Here is a 14,405-nt window from a genome sequence, read left to right on the forward strand (position 1 = left end):
TCCATTCTGAAGGAGATCATCCCTGGGATTTCTTTGGAAGGAATGATGCTAAAGCTGAAATTCCAGTACTTTGGCCACCTCATGCAAAGAGTTGACTCACTGGAAAAGACTCTGATGCTGGGAGGGATTGGGGGCAGGAGGAGAAGGGGATGATCAAGGATGAGATGGCTGGATGGCATCACTGACTCAATGGATATGAGTTTGAGTGAACTCCGGGAGTTGGTGATGGACAGGGAAGCCTGGCGTGCTGTGATTCATGGGGTTGCAAAGAGTCGGACATGACTGAGCGACTGAACTGAACTGAACTGAACTGAGTGAAAAGAATATAAATCATAGATAATGAAAAATAAAATCATGGATCTTAGCAGTCTTCTATTGAATGAAAAGAAAGAGAGATCCCACAAGAGGAGGGTCTAACTCCCTTTTCATACATTTTAAAAAATACTACAACTACTTTACAGTAGTTTATCAACAAAGGTCTGTATAATCAAAGCTATGGCTTTCTTAGTAGTCATGTACAAATATGAGAGTTGGGCTATAACTCTCACCCTTGAGTACCAATGAATTGATGCTTTCAAACTGTAGTGCTGGAGAAGACTCTTGAGAGTCCCTTGGACAGCAAGATCAAACCTGTCAATCCTGAAGGAAATCAATCCTGAATATTCATTCGAAGGACTGATGCTGAATCTCCAATACTTTGGCTACCTGATGTGAAGAGCCAACTCATTGGAAAAGACTCTGATACTGGGAAAGATTGAGGGCAGGCGGAGAAGAGGGTGACAGAGGATGACATGGTTGGAGGCATCACCAACTTAATGGACATGAGTTTGAGTAAACTCCGGGAGATAGTGAAGGACAGGGAAGCCTGGCATGCTGCAGTCCATGGGATCACAAAGAATCCAATAGGACTGAGCAACTCAACAACAACAACTTTACAATAATATATCAAACTATTCCAAGAGATTCAAGGAAGTCAAAAAGCAAGATCCATGGTACAATGGTAGAACCAGGGACAGGATGAAAGAGGAGCATAAAATGTTAATCATCAGAGTTCTCATCCTTGTGTTGAATGGTGTGTCAATAGATGTATAGATAATAAAAAAGAAAATGAAAAAGTGAATTAACACAAAATGGGTAAGAAGGTCTTCAAGTAGAAAAATTACATAAAATCAAGGTCTATGTTCTTAAGAATTTTTTACCCACATTATCTTGGATATCTCAAAATAGTAAGTTTCTTTCAATGATGACAGCATTCAGAAAAAAATCCAGCTGATTTCACACTGTATCAAACCCAGCAGTCACTTGAGATTTGAAAAATTATAATAAGTTGGGCCTGACATGAGATAAGCATTTCTTTGCCAAATTTCCCAATGTGGAATTTAGAAGCTGTTCATTCTCATCAAGAGCCAGGAGCTCTGTCCTTGTAGTTTATCACCATCTCAGAAGACAGTGCCTTAGAACACTTGGCTGTCTTTTAAAAATTCCCCCTCAGAGGCTACTCACAGCAATATTATAACAAGTAGTCTTTTGGAAGCCTGCATGTTGTATTTGATAACCCATGAAGAAAAACAGAGAAACTTTTAAAGTATAAACTTAGGGGCTGTTTTCTGAAGTTTTACAGCTTCAATAAATTTGTGTTTTCTTCCTTGTTGCTGTCAAGTGATGTGAGGAAATATGGAAAGTTCTATGATCTTGCCTTGAGGCTCTGAACTGCCAACTTAAAAAGGTCCCCAAGGATAGAAATGAGAACTAACCAAAACCTTCTCCCCCAGATCACCAGGCAGCTGTGCTCACATTTCTGATCTCTGACCTCAGCTAACTGTACATCATAGCCATGCAAGTTTGCATGTGAAAGTACATTTGGTCATGCAATATTTATCTTCATTATTGCTGTGGTGAAGTGTAGAGTGCCCTCATGTTCACAGCCAACTGGTCTAAAAGATGAATGACTCAGGGGATCTTTCCAAGAAGATGTTGCCCCCCCTTCTAGATATTTCCAAAAATATCCTTGAAGAAAGAAGAAATTGTTTGTTAAGACATTCAATTATTGTCTTCAGTTATTCTCCACATGGAAACAAGAAGCCAATTTTATTTCTTAGTAAATAAATAGTGCAGGGAAAGGGAAATAAATAGTCTTCATTAGGATTGGGCATCTCAGGGGTTGAGCATGCATAGGCTTGGTCAGAATGAAATTCATAAGACTTCTTAAATTTTTCTGTTAAGGTAAAATTTTTTATTTTGTTGACTACTCTTTAAAGTGAGTCCTTACCTTCCATTCTTTGTTTCACTGAATTTTAAAATCATTGTTATCATACATTTTAGCATAGGATTGCATAGAGTCAGACACGACTGAAGCGACTTAGCATGCATGCATGCGTTAGAGAAGGAAATGGCAACCCACTCCAGTATTCTTGCTTGGAGAATCCCAGGGATGGAGGAGCCTGGTGGGCTGCCGTCTATGGGGTCACACAGAGTTGGACACGACAGAAGCAACTTAGCAGCAGCAGCAGCAGTGAAGTTTTACCTATTTTCAAAAATTTACCTTTTTCTAAAAAGCAAACTGTACTAAAAAAACTCTAGAAGAAGCCTACAACTGTGTTTCTAGAAGAATGACTTATATTTCTGACCATGTTTTGTACTTCACTAAATGCTTGTAATAAAAACCAAACTTTATGTGGCTCTTACAGTAACCATTTGGCTTTCTTTCTTTCTCTCTCTCTTTCTTTTATACCCCATACTTAAAGTGCATTTCCTGCTATTATCCTGAGCTACTCTTCAAAGATGACTGTCAAAGAGACATTTTAGGAGGAATAAATAGTGAGATTTTCATGCAGTTTAACATGGTATTCCTTAAGGAGATTTTTCATTTAGCAGAAAAAGAAGCACCTGTAATCTTTACTGAAAATCCTTACTGTCTTCCTGCAAATGTACAGTCATGTCTTATATCATCTTTGCTTGCTTAGGATGATTCTTCCTCTGACCCAGAGATCTGGATTCAGATAACTTCTCTGCCCATGTATGGTGCTCTCTTAAAAACCTCAGGACCTGAGGTGGAAGAACTCTCAGAGATTTCTAATTTCACTATGGAAGACATCAACAACAAGAAAATTAGGTATTATAACCACCTGGTACTACACAGAATTTTTTAAATTGTATTAAAATATGTAAGCAACTAACCCATAGTTCCCTTGAAAGATTATGTTGCCTCTGGCCCCATTTTTAAACAGAGATTCAGTCATCTTACTTGACCTGACAGCGTAGCTCATTCATTCCATTCTTCTCTTGACTTCGATAGGTATTTGGCCGCATTTGAGACCAGTGGTCATCCAGTTACTGACAGCTTCCACTTCTCTGTCTCTGATATGGACCACAACCGTCTGGACAATCAGAAGTTTACCATCACCATCACGCCCGACAAGGATCCACCCCCAGTCATTGCTTTTGCTGACCTTATCACGGTAAGCAGTCCAGATCAATGAACTGTAGGAGCTGTAGAAAGCTGGAGTCTGTGCCAATGTGAATGAAGGATTTCTACCTAAACTGGCTGTCAGGTCCTTCCCCTCAAATATCTAAGCCATAGAATCAAGCTATTATGGCTTTCAATCATTAGTTTTTCAAAGAGGATGAAAATAATTAAATGCATATATATCCACATTATTAATTAAATATAATTAAATTAAATTATTAAATTATTATTAAATTATATTATTAAATTAAATTAAATCATTATATCCACATTATTTAATTAGTCAACAAATATTTCTGTGCCAGACACAGATCTATTTGTGTGGTCTTTTGTATACTATGCTAGATGTGTATAGTAGTAGGAGTGTAGAGATGTGTTTTTGAGGTGTTTATAGTCTAATGTTTGCAGCAACTAAAACATAGGAATATGGATAGTGTCCTGGGTCACATCTTAAACTGAGTTGATAGTTATCTCTGTAAACAATATTGACAGTTCCTTGGTGTGTGGAGGGTGGGGGTCCATGTAATGTACCCCGATTATGAAGTTACCCGTATCTGAGTTCAAGTGCCAGTTCGGTTACTAACTGACTGATCTTGGACCAATTATATAATCTTTCTTAGCCTCAGTTGCCTCATTTTTAAAGTGGTACTACTATTCCTAGTACATAGAGGATTACTCTGATGATGAATAAAATAGCATGAAAAAGCTCCAGTACAGAACTGGCCCGTAGTAGGGATTCCATAAAAGTTAATTCACTTTCTTATTCCACTCTATGTACATACCATAATGCCCAAAACTCAGGATTTCTGATTTTCTTGAGCAATTGAAAATGTGTACAACTGAGTTGTTTCTGAATGGTTCTGATATTCTACTCATTTTTTCATGTCCACACTGGGGAAGCCTTTTGCACCTTCCCCATTCTCAGAGTCAGGGTGACCTTCCACTTTATAATTTGTAAATCTTCCTGTATTTAGCCAACAGTCATTCAGAAGTCAAGTTGCATATCCAGCAGGCTACAAAAAACACTAGGCTCATGTTGCAACGTTAGCATACAAAACAGGGCCTGAAAGGAAAAAGGTAGCTGGAGCTACTGCTTTTACTTAAACCGATTTATTATTCTCTTTGACAGTAATGATAAGCACTAGCTTTCAGGTACGGTGAGCCCTGTCTTCCTTGCACCTTTAAGCATACACTGTCACGGGAAAAAGGGGACTTTATCTCTGGTGGGAACTCCTATAGGACAGGATGCACTCACTGTATCCAAGGGAGGACTGGATGGATCATTCTGAAGCTGCGGACTTTTGAACGTTGATACGAAGGAAGGCAGCCCTCCTGCCATGCAGCTGTTCTGAGGTGGGTGATTAGAATGGGCCAGAGCTGCTTTATAACCAGATCCATCATGGAAGAAGCACAGCTTTGAAGGCAAACACGGACGTCACTGCGTCTGAGCATGGCTCTGAGAGGTGCTGAAGGATGGCCGGGCCCCTCAAACAAGTGGAAGGTCACCCCAGCCAGCAATTTTCGATTCAGCCCTTTTTTACTGCAGTCCACGTAACTGCCCAAGGACTCTCTCCAATCTTTTCTTTCTTAGGTTGACGAGGGAGGGAGGACCCCACTCTCTTTTCACCATTTCTTCGCTGCTGCTGCTGAGGACAGTTTCCAGGAGGACGCCATCATTAAGCTAAGCGCCCTGCCCCAGTATGGCTGCATCGAGAACACGGGGACAGGTACCCGCCTGGCTGTAGAATTGTTCCAGACCTGGAGAGAAGAGGCAGGGTGGAGCGGGGTCACTGCCTGCAATTAACCTGGACAGGGAGACCCGAAGAGGGGTGGAACTGTTTCCAAGAAATGGAAGGAAGGTCTTGTTGACTCAACAAATATTGACTGAGCATTTCCTGTATGTGAAGCACTTTTTTAAGCACTGGGGATAGATCAGTAAGGGGTTTCCCCGGTGGCTCAATGGTAAAGAATCCACCTGCAATGCAGAAGACACAGGAGACATGGGTTCAATCCCTGGGTTGGAAAGGTCCCCTGGAGGAGGGCATGGCAACCCACTCCAGTGTTCTTGCCTGGAAATCTCATGGACAGAGGAGCCTGGTGGGCTGCTGTCCATGCAGTTGCAAAGAGTCGGACACAACTGAAACTGCTGAGCGTACACACACATAGATCAGTAAACCAGACAGAAACCCTTACCTTTGTGGTGCCTTAGATCCTGGTGGGAGGAGACAGATAAGAAACCTAAGAAATGAGAAAATTGTGGAAGATGTTAGGAGGTCAGTCAGTGCCGTGGGGAGAACTAGAACAAGGGAAAAGTGCCAGCCGTTAGGACAGAGGGGCTTGGGGATTGCACTCGAAATTGAATGTCAAGGAATAAGATTGTCTGTTGTTTTATAGTGAGGCAGCTACTGTTTAGCTGAACCAGAGCTGACGCCTCAGCTTTTTCTAAATATATGACGCGAATTGAAATGCGTGCTTGTCTGTCTGTGACCCTCTCCCCCACCTGGACCCACTGCTCTTGGTGGTTATCACAAGGAGGGAAGGGGAGAGGTGGGGACTGTCCACAGGCCCCCTGTGTCCACAGTGACTGGCAGCTGAGACAGCTCCTGGCAGGTGACTGTACCACCACCTCTGCTGGGAGGCTCCTGAGTGCTAGTGCTTGGCTCTAATTGGCATGCAGCTCGAAGCTCCCACAGAGAGGCTATTGACTGAAGGTGTCTGTGGCCTGCGTGATGCCTGGGATTTGAGTCTAGTTTTACCAGAAACTCATTTAGCAGGGGTCATGTTTTCCTAGAGAAAACCTTGAGTCTTTTCGCCATCTTGCTTTGCAGAGTGTGCCCTTAGATTTGCTTATTGCTGAGTTAGATTTGGGCTTCTCTTGTGTCTCAGCTGGTAAAGAATCCGCCTGCAATGCGGGAGACCTGGGATCGATCCCTGGGTTGGGAAGATCACCTGGAGAAGGGAAAGGCTACCCTCTCCAGTATTTGAGAGGCAGTGGATTATAAAAGAGAAATAAGACAGCCCTGGCCTCGCGCAGGAGACAGATACAAAGACTGATGTTATAATCATGAAACACCAGGACAGGGAAAGGAGCAAAGCACCAAGAAAGGATACAGGACAAAGCAATCACTTTTGCCTGGAAAGGCGGGAATGTCTGAGGGAGGGTTAGTGGGAGTTGCTGTGGGCAGAGGGAAAACAGTGTTTCTCGCAGAAGAAAGAGCACAAGCAAAAGTGGGGAATCAGAAAAGGATGGTTGCCCCCAGCCTTCTCTTCTCTCTGGGTGGTTTCTGATAAGGCTTTCTAATGCTGTTTTATGTTAACCTGGAGTGCACGCAGAGGACTATTTCACTGGTCCAGAAGTCAAATTTCTGGCAGTTCTTGGCCCCTCTTAAAGTGGTTCTCAAACCTTAATGCTCATAAGACTCACCTGGAGGGCCTGAGCAAACACAATTTCCTGGGCAGTAACCCCAGAGTTCCTGTTGCAGAAGGTTGGTGAGATCTATGCATTAGCATTTCTCACTGGCTCACAGGGGGTTCCATTACTGCTGGTCCAGGGACCACACTTGGAGACCCAATGCTCTGCATTAGTACAAACCTGGAAGTAAGGAAAAGACGTTCAGGGGGGCAAATCATTGTCCTAACACACATCATGTAAGGTCCCATCCTTTGCTTCGTGGGCTTTCAGAATAGAGTCTCATTTTATGTAGCTACCTAGATTCAGAGTCCAGCTGACCAAAAGAACATCTTTTTAAAAACATTAGAAGAAGAATCATTTAAGTTCACACTAGCACAAGAACAGAATAGTCATATTGTTCGTATAAAATCTAACAGCGTGGAACCTACATTCCTTTAGTACCAGCACAACTAGTGAAAGTCGCTCAGTCATGTCTTATTCTTTGCAACCCCATGGACTATACAAGCCATGGAATTTTCCAGGCCAGAATACTGGAGTGGGTTGCCTTTCCCTTCTCCAGGGGATCTTTTCAACCCAGGGATCAAACTCAGGTCTCCCACATTGCAGGCAGTTTCTTTACCAGCTGAGCCACAAGGGAAGCCCAAGAATACTGGAGTTGGTAGCCTATCCCTTCTCCAGGGGATCTTCCCTACCCAGGAATCGAACCAGGGTCTCCTGCACTGCAGGCGGATTCTTTAACAACTGAGTTAGTATGGTGCACAGCTAGGGCCCACCTTAATTACCTGTTGGGCATCGCTGTGTTCCAGCACAGTGCAGTAATAGATGTTCATGATATAGCCTCCACGCATCAAGAGCTATTTAATTTGCACATAATATATTCTGTTGAAGAAGGCAAGGAAACTCATTAATAAGAATGGTTTACATGAAAAAATAGAAGATGCAGTTTTAAGAATCAAAAGGATTGATGCTTAAAGCTTCAGTGACAGATTCACTTGTTGAATAGCTTGGTTTCTAATGATAGAATGTCATTCTATTTGAATACATTTTTAGGCTTCACTTAGTGTATTTTTGACCCAAATAAAGATGCCACATTTCTTATATTTATAGTGATAAACAGAAAGAGAAAATTAAAGTTTTAAGGAATTATAGCAATTCCTTTTGGAAACTCTGAACTGTGTGCCCTAGGGGTTATCAGGTCACTGATCACTTAGACTCCCTATGCTTCTGGTATCCAGAGGAATCAAATCTGAGGGGTACAATTTAAGAAAATTCACATCATTGAAAAAAAGAATATTTGTCCTGAATTCTTATCACAAACAAATTGTAAATAAAACATTTTCATTCCTACTCTTTCAATTTGGAGGTCAACAAAAAATGACCCTGTCTGTCTTCGACTAGGAAGTCAGTCGCCTTGTAATATATGATCTCATCTTTGCAAAAACCAGGGAAGAGGGAAAGAGAAAGTGTTATTGTTTTCAGATCTTCTATCTACACTTTTCTTTGTTGATGTATATCTAGGGAGTGTTTGAAAATACAGGGGTTTCTTTTTTTCTCCTCTCTTTAGAAGAAAATGTAACCATTTAAATCAATCATTTAGAGAGATTTAGTCCAAATAAGAGAAAAGTCATCCAACATTTACACAGTGCTTATTCTTTCCCTTGGCCTTTGGGATTGGAATGAAAAGAAGACATAACCAGCACTTTCCATGAAACTCTGAATGATACTTGAACATCTCAGTGCCTGAACTACACCTGAGCTCTGGATGGTCCCTGAACATCACAGTGGCTCTAGTATACCATTCCAGGGGCTGAGCACTAGCCCATGAGGTTACTAGAGGTTTCTTAAGGAACTGAATTGTCAAATGAAAACATGCTTAAGGAGATATTTCTTAGATTTAAAGATATACAGTTCACCCTTTCTTGTATAGAGAAAAAAGGTTTCTCTTGCAAAATGGTTTTGAAATTGACTAAAGTGTAAAACTATTATTCCTATATCAATATTTGTCCCATGACTTATTTTATCAAATATTTCTAACAAAACAACCATTGATTCTGTGCTCTATTAAATAATAGCATTCTGAGTACTTTCATACATGTGACTCATTTGAGTCCCACTTATTGATGAGAAATAGTGGGGAAACTGGGGTCCCACCCAAGTCTTCAAATTCCATTCTCCCACCTTTATTCTCAAACTTGTTTTCATCTTTTGTTGATAGTGCTGTCATGCTTTCTGGTTCAGCTCAGAAAGCAAGAATTTATGGATCAAGATAAAAGTTCCCTCTTGCTGTTGGTGCAGGTGATCGGTTTGGCCCTGGAACTACCAGTGACCTAGAGGCATCGTTCCCTATTCAAGATGTCCTGGAAAACTACATTTACTACTTTCAGAGTGTTCATGAAAGCATTGAGCCAACCCACGATATTTTCAGTTTTTATGTAAGTGATGGAAACAGTCGATCAGAAGTCCGCAGCATCAACATCACCATCGAGGTAAAGACACTGGAAGTTGAAAAAGTTGGGCCTTTGACCACAATATCCCACCATTAGATAGCTTCAAAAGAACTCAAAAACAAATAAAATTGGGTTGGACCTTCAATTTTAGAGGTCAATTTAAAAAGCATAACCCTGACCTTTAGGAAACTTCTAGAATTAAGGCTGACATTTGGAGATGGTATGACTTGGAAATCTGAATTTCCATTTTAGGATAAAATCTATCTGGTCTGTGTGAAGACACTTTGTTCTCACAGACAGAGAAAACTGGTGTCATATGAGGTGAAAAGTAACATATGCTTATTTTTCCCTGCAAGTATTATATGTAGTTCTATGTACATACGTGCTTTTTCTAACATTTTAGCGCATTTGTTCATCATACTATAACATTAAAGAAATGTGTTCCCCGATGTTGTATATATTCCCTTTTGAGCAACTACATAGGCTTGCTCTGTCAGCCTGAGGAGAGAGAGAGAGAGATAAAAGATAAAACTCAGAATGTAATACCCTCTGCCTTGAGAAAACAAAACATGGCACTCTCAGCACCCTTGGGGGACAAGGGTGGAGGGGAGCTGACTTCTGCTGGGGCTGGTCAGGCAGATAGTTGAAACACCTGCACCTTCAAATATGTGTCCTCTATCATAGGTTCTAAGACAGCTATGATATCAAAAAAATGTGCCCTTTTATCCCCCCAGTACACTTGTGCTTGTCTAACCACATGTCCATATTTCTGGCATCTGGAAAATGCCATCATTGTACCTATGGAGAATGCCTGAGATTTCTGTAGCATGTCCATCAAGGGGATATCTGGTTTATGTGATCTGCTCAGCTTTCAACATAACCATTTTGAGTGAGAATTAAAGACAGTGACATATTAGGTGCAAATTATATATGTAAAATAAACAATAAGGATTTCTTGTCTAGCACAGGAGACTATGTTCAATATCTTGTAATGACCTATAGTGTAAAATAATCTGAAAAAATATATAACTGAACTGCTTTGGTATACACCTGAAGCTAACACAATATTGTTAATCAACTATATTTCAATAAAAATACAATAACAACAACAACAATAACAATAAGAGATGATGACACATTAAATGCTATTTCAGTGGTGAAAGTTGATGTGATGGTGTTACTGTATTTGAATAGTGTGCGCTCTTTTTTTTCTTCTTAAACCAGTATCTGTGTGAGACCTAATATTTTATGCTTTAATCAGAGGAAGAACGATGAGCCTCCCAGAGTGACCTTGAGGCCCCTTGGCGTGCAGCTGAGCTCAGGAGTGGTGATCAGCAATTCTTCTTTGAGCTTGCAAGACCTGGACACTCCAGATAATGAGCTGATTTTTGTATTGACAAAAAAGCCTGGCCACGGTAGGACATAACTGCTATGGGAAGCTTCTTAACTGAGGTGCTCGATGGGTTATTAGAATAAACACGTTGATTTCAGCTGATCATTCCTCTACCTTCCTGGTGCATAGTCCATTCATTGCATCAAGGTATAATCAAATTCACAGCTAGTTTATATTCTTTGGGGTCACCATAGACTGGTTGTTCTAAAAGCCTGACTCCTGGGTAATTGGTGTCTCTGAAATTCAATTTCAGCTGTTTTCTTGCTTTCTTATGTAGCCTCAGGCAGAACAAGTTTTCAGGATCTTCACATCCTCTTCTTGGAGGGGGCATCATTGCTTGATCATCCTGGGCTATTTCATACAAAGAACAGAATAGCCACCTTGTAATTAATTACAAAGGGTGTTCATTTCAGGTTAGAGGCATGGTAGATAATCTTTATGAGCTCATCTGTTTTGCAAAGAAAGCACTTTTCCTGATTAAACCAGAGGTTTAAAACACCACCATGGTAATCTTCTACCTACTTCTATTCTAAGTGCTAACTACCTAGTATTAGCTAAAGCTTTGCAGTTTTCATCTCCTAAGTGGTGGCTTGGTGGCCTAATGGCTATTGACCTTTTACAGATGAAACTATTCCTGTTGATGGAGAGTTCACCAGAGAAGCTGTTGGTCATTACATTTTAGCTTGCCTCCATCTACTTTCACTTTCTTTAATGAAACACTGTGTTTCATTACATACACATGACCCTTGAAAATAGCATAATATGCCTCAGCCCTAGGATGCTTAGTGTCTTTCTGAACATAAATGGAGTTTAAAATAAATTCCTCTGTCTCATCCCAGATGCCTCAGGAGGAAGGCAGCACGTGGAGAGTGCTACTTTCACCCTACAGAAGGGGAAAATAAGGCTTAGACAGTGAAGTGAGTTTGAATTTGTGGAGAGAGATTTGATTCCTAGGCCACTGTATTTCCGTGTTCATCTGTGTCCTCTTAAGAGATTTTTAATCAGGAAAAGTGGAACTTTATCTTCTCTACTTGGAGATGAGGTCATCGAGCGTCACCCTGTGCTTTTGTATAAAATTTTGAGTTGTTGGTTACTTATGAATGTGCAGTCAACATGTCCAAGGGGCTTGGCGTTCTACCCAGGCTCAAAGTTGACAAAATCAGATAATGTTTTAGTGCCGTATTTGCTCTACCATATGGATGTGAGAGTTGGGCTATAAAGAAAGCTGAGCACTGAAGAATTGATGCTTTTGAACTGTGGTGAGGGAAAAGACTCTTGAAAGTCCCTTGGCTGCAAGGAGATCCAACCAGTCCATCCTAAATGAGATCAGCCCTGAATATTCATTGGAAGGACTGATGCTGAAGCTGAAACTCCAGTATTCTGGCCACCTCATGCGAACAGTTGACTCATTGGAAAAGACTCTGATCCTGGGAGGGATTGGGGGCAGGAGGAAAAGGAGACAACAGGGGATGAGATGGCTGGATGGCATCACCAACTCAATGGACCTGAGTCTGAGTGAACTCCGGGAGTTGGTGATGGACAGGGAGGCCTGGCATTCTGCGATTCATGGGGTCGCAAAGAGTCGGACACAACTGAGCAACTGAACTGAACTGATGCAAAGAGCTGAGTCATTTGAAAAGACCCTGATGCTGGGAAAGATTGCGGGCAGGAGGAGAAGGGGACGAAAGACGATGAGATGGTTGGATGGCATCACCGACTCGATGGACATGAGTTTGAGTGAACTCCAGGAGTTGGTGATGGACAGGGAGGCCTGGCGTGCTGCAGTTCATGGGGTCAAAAAGAGTCGGACACGACTGAGTGAATGAACTGAACTGAACTGTTTCTTTCTTTCTTTCTTTTTTTTTTACTTCCTTCCTCAGGTCATCTGCTCCGGAGGCAAACTGCTTCTGAACCTCTGGAGAATGGGAGGGTTTTGGCCCAGGGCTCCTCCTTCACCTATCAAGATATCCTGGCTGGGCTAGTTGGGTATATGCCTGGTGGTCCAGGTGTGGCAGTGGATGAGTTCCGGTTCTCCCTCACTGATGGCCTACACACGGACACGGGGAGGATGGAGATATATATAGAACTGCCTACAAGTGACAACCCCCAGATGGCTGTAAACAGAGGCCTCCAGCTCTCAGCAGGTACCACAGGCATGGAAGAGAGTGGCCATGGTTTCTTCTTTGTTCCTGCGCAATGCTTCCTTCCATGTCAGCAGTGTGGGAGGATCTTGAACTGGGTGTGCAGAGTTTAGAGAAACCTGTTGTTTTGGGGACACTAAGCATTGTGAATGACAAGTGTGAAATCTCTGAAGTTCTTTGGACCAGATGCCTGTGTCTGTGAATCTGAGGAAAGACTGAGAAGAGTTTATAGTATTTCCAGGGTCCTTAGAATATTCGTTTATGCAACCACTTGTAGGTCCCGATCTCTTAGAACACTGACACTGCCCAACCAACCCTACAACCCTACAGAAACATACAACAAAATCTAGCAGAATTTTCAACATGCTGCTTCTTTTTTTTTCTTTAAAGTCATGGAGAGGCAAATGGGAAGTCATCATGCACTAGGAGAGATTATATCAGTAATTAAGAACCATTATATATGGTGTTCTCTGGAGAAGGTGATGGCACCCCACTCCAGTACTCTTCCCTGGAAAATCCCATAGGCGGAGGAGCCTGGTAGGCTGCAGTCCATGGGGTCTCGAAGAGTTGGACACGACTGAGTGACTTCACTTTCACTTTTCACTTTCATGCATTGGAGGAAATGGCAACCCACTCCAGTGTTCTTGCCTGGAGAATCCCAGGGATGGGGGAGCCTGGTGGGCTGCCATCTATGGGGTTGCACAGAGTCGGACATGACTGAAGCAACTTAGCAGCAGCAGCAGCAGCAGATATGGTGTTCTAGGATCTAACATTCCCAGTTTGCTGGTGGATAAGCAACACTGAAGGACCTGTGACAACTGTGGGTCTTGGAGTCACTTTGCAGTAGGAAGTTACTTATAGAGTGGACCTTTGGTCCACAGAGCATCTATGTCACACTGGACTTCTGTTTGCTTGTCTGTTCTTAGTTTCACATGTATTTTGTAGTGAAAAAATATTTGGTAGAACGGTATTTGAAAATGTGGAGATTCCCAAAGGTCCCAAGTATTAGGTCTGGGACTTAACTTTGCCCTATTTATAGGTTAATAAGTTGACCTATTACTCTTTCATGGATCTGGTCAAACACATGAGATTCCTTGTTGTTTTTATTTAGTCCCTAAATCATGTCTGACTCTGTGACCCTGGGGCCGTAACCTGCCAGGCTCCTCTGTCCATGGGATTTCCCAGGCAAGGATACTGAAGTGAGTTGCCTTTTGCCACTCCAAGGGAATCTTCCTGACCCAGGGATCAGACCTGCATCTCCTTGACTGCAAAAGGATTTTTTTACTGCTGAGCCACTGGGGAAGCTGAGATTCCTTGGTCAGAAATAAAGTTCTTTGTGATAATCCCCTCCAAGTCCCACAGGGACGATTCCAAGGGCCCAGACGAATACATTTGTGTGCAGGGTGATGAATTACAGAAAATGAACCCTGAGCTTGGGAGCTCTCCTTGTTATAGCAGCGATAAGCAAACCTGATCTGTGTCCCAGAGGAAGATGTCACCTCTTCCCTCAGGCATGCTCCCTGAGAATAGCCCAGAGAACAAGAGG

General features: G+C 42.1%; 1 protein-coding gene across 1 annotated transcript in view; it reads left to right on the forward strand.

Moving 5' to 3' along the window:
- The window catches only part of FRAS1 (Fraser extracellular matrix complex subunit 1), a 317,287-nt gene that overhangs the window by 219,203 nt on the left and 83,679 nt on the right, over positions 1-14,405 (forward strand). Inside the window, exons 38-43 of the mRNA XM_068974976.1 lie at positions 2,964-3,112; positions 3,296-3,458; positions 5,058-5,193; positions 9,174-9,364; positions 10,587-10,740; positions 12,599-12,862. Of these exons, the coding sequence (XP_068831077.1) occupies positions 2,964-3,112; positions 3,296-3,458; positions 5,058-5,193; positions 9,174-9,364; positions 10,587-10,740; positions 12,599-12,862 (1,057 nt within the window). The remainder of the gene's footprint in view (positions 1-2,963; positions 3,113-3,295; positions 3,459-5,057; positions 5,194-9,173; positions 9,365-10,586; positions 10,741-12,598; positions 12,863-14,405) is intronic.

This window comes from Capricornis sumatraensis, chromosome 7 (assembly GCF_032405125.1).
Source record: "Capricornis sumatraensis isolate serow.1 chromosome 7, serow.2, whole genome shotgun sequence".
Taxonomy (NCBI): Eukaryota; Metazoa; Chordata; class Mammalia; order Artiodactyla; family Bovidae; genus Capricornis; species Capricornis sumatraensis.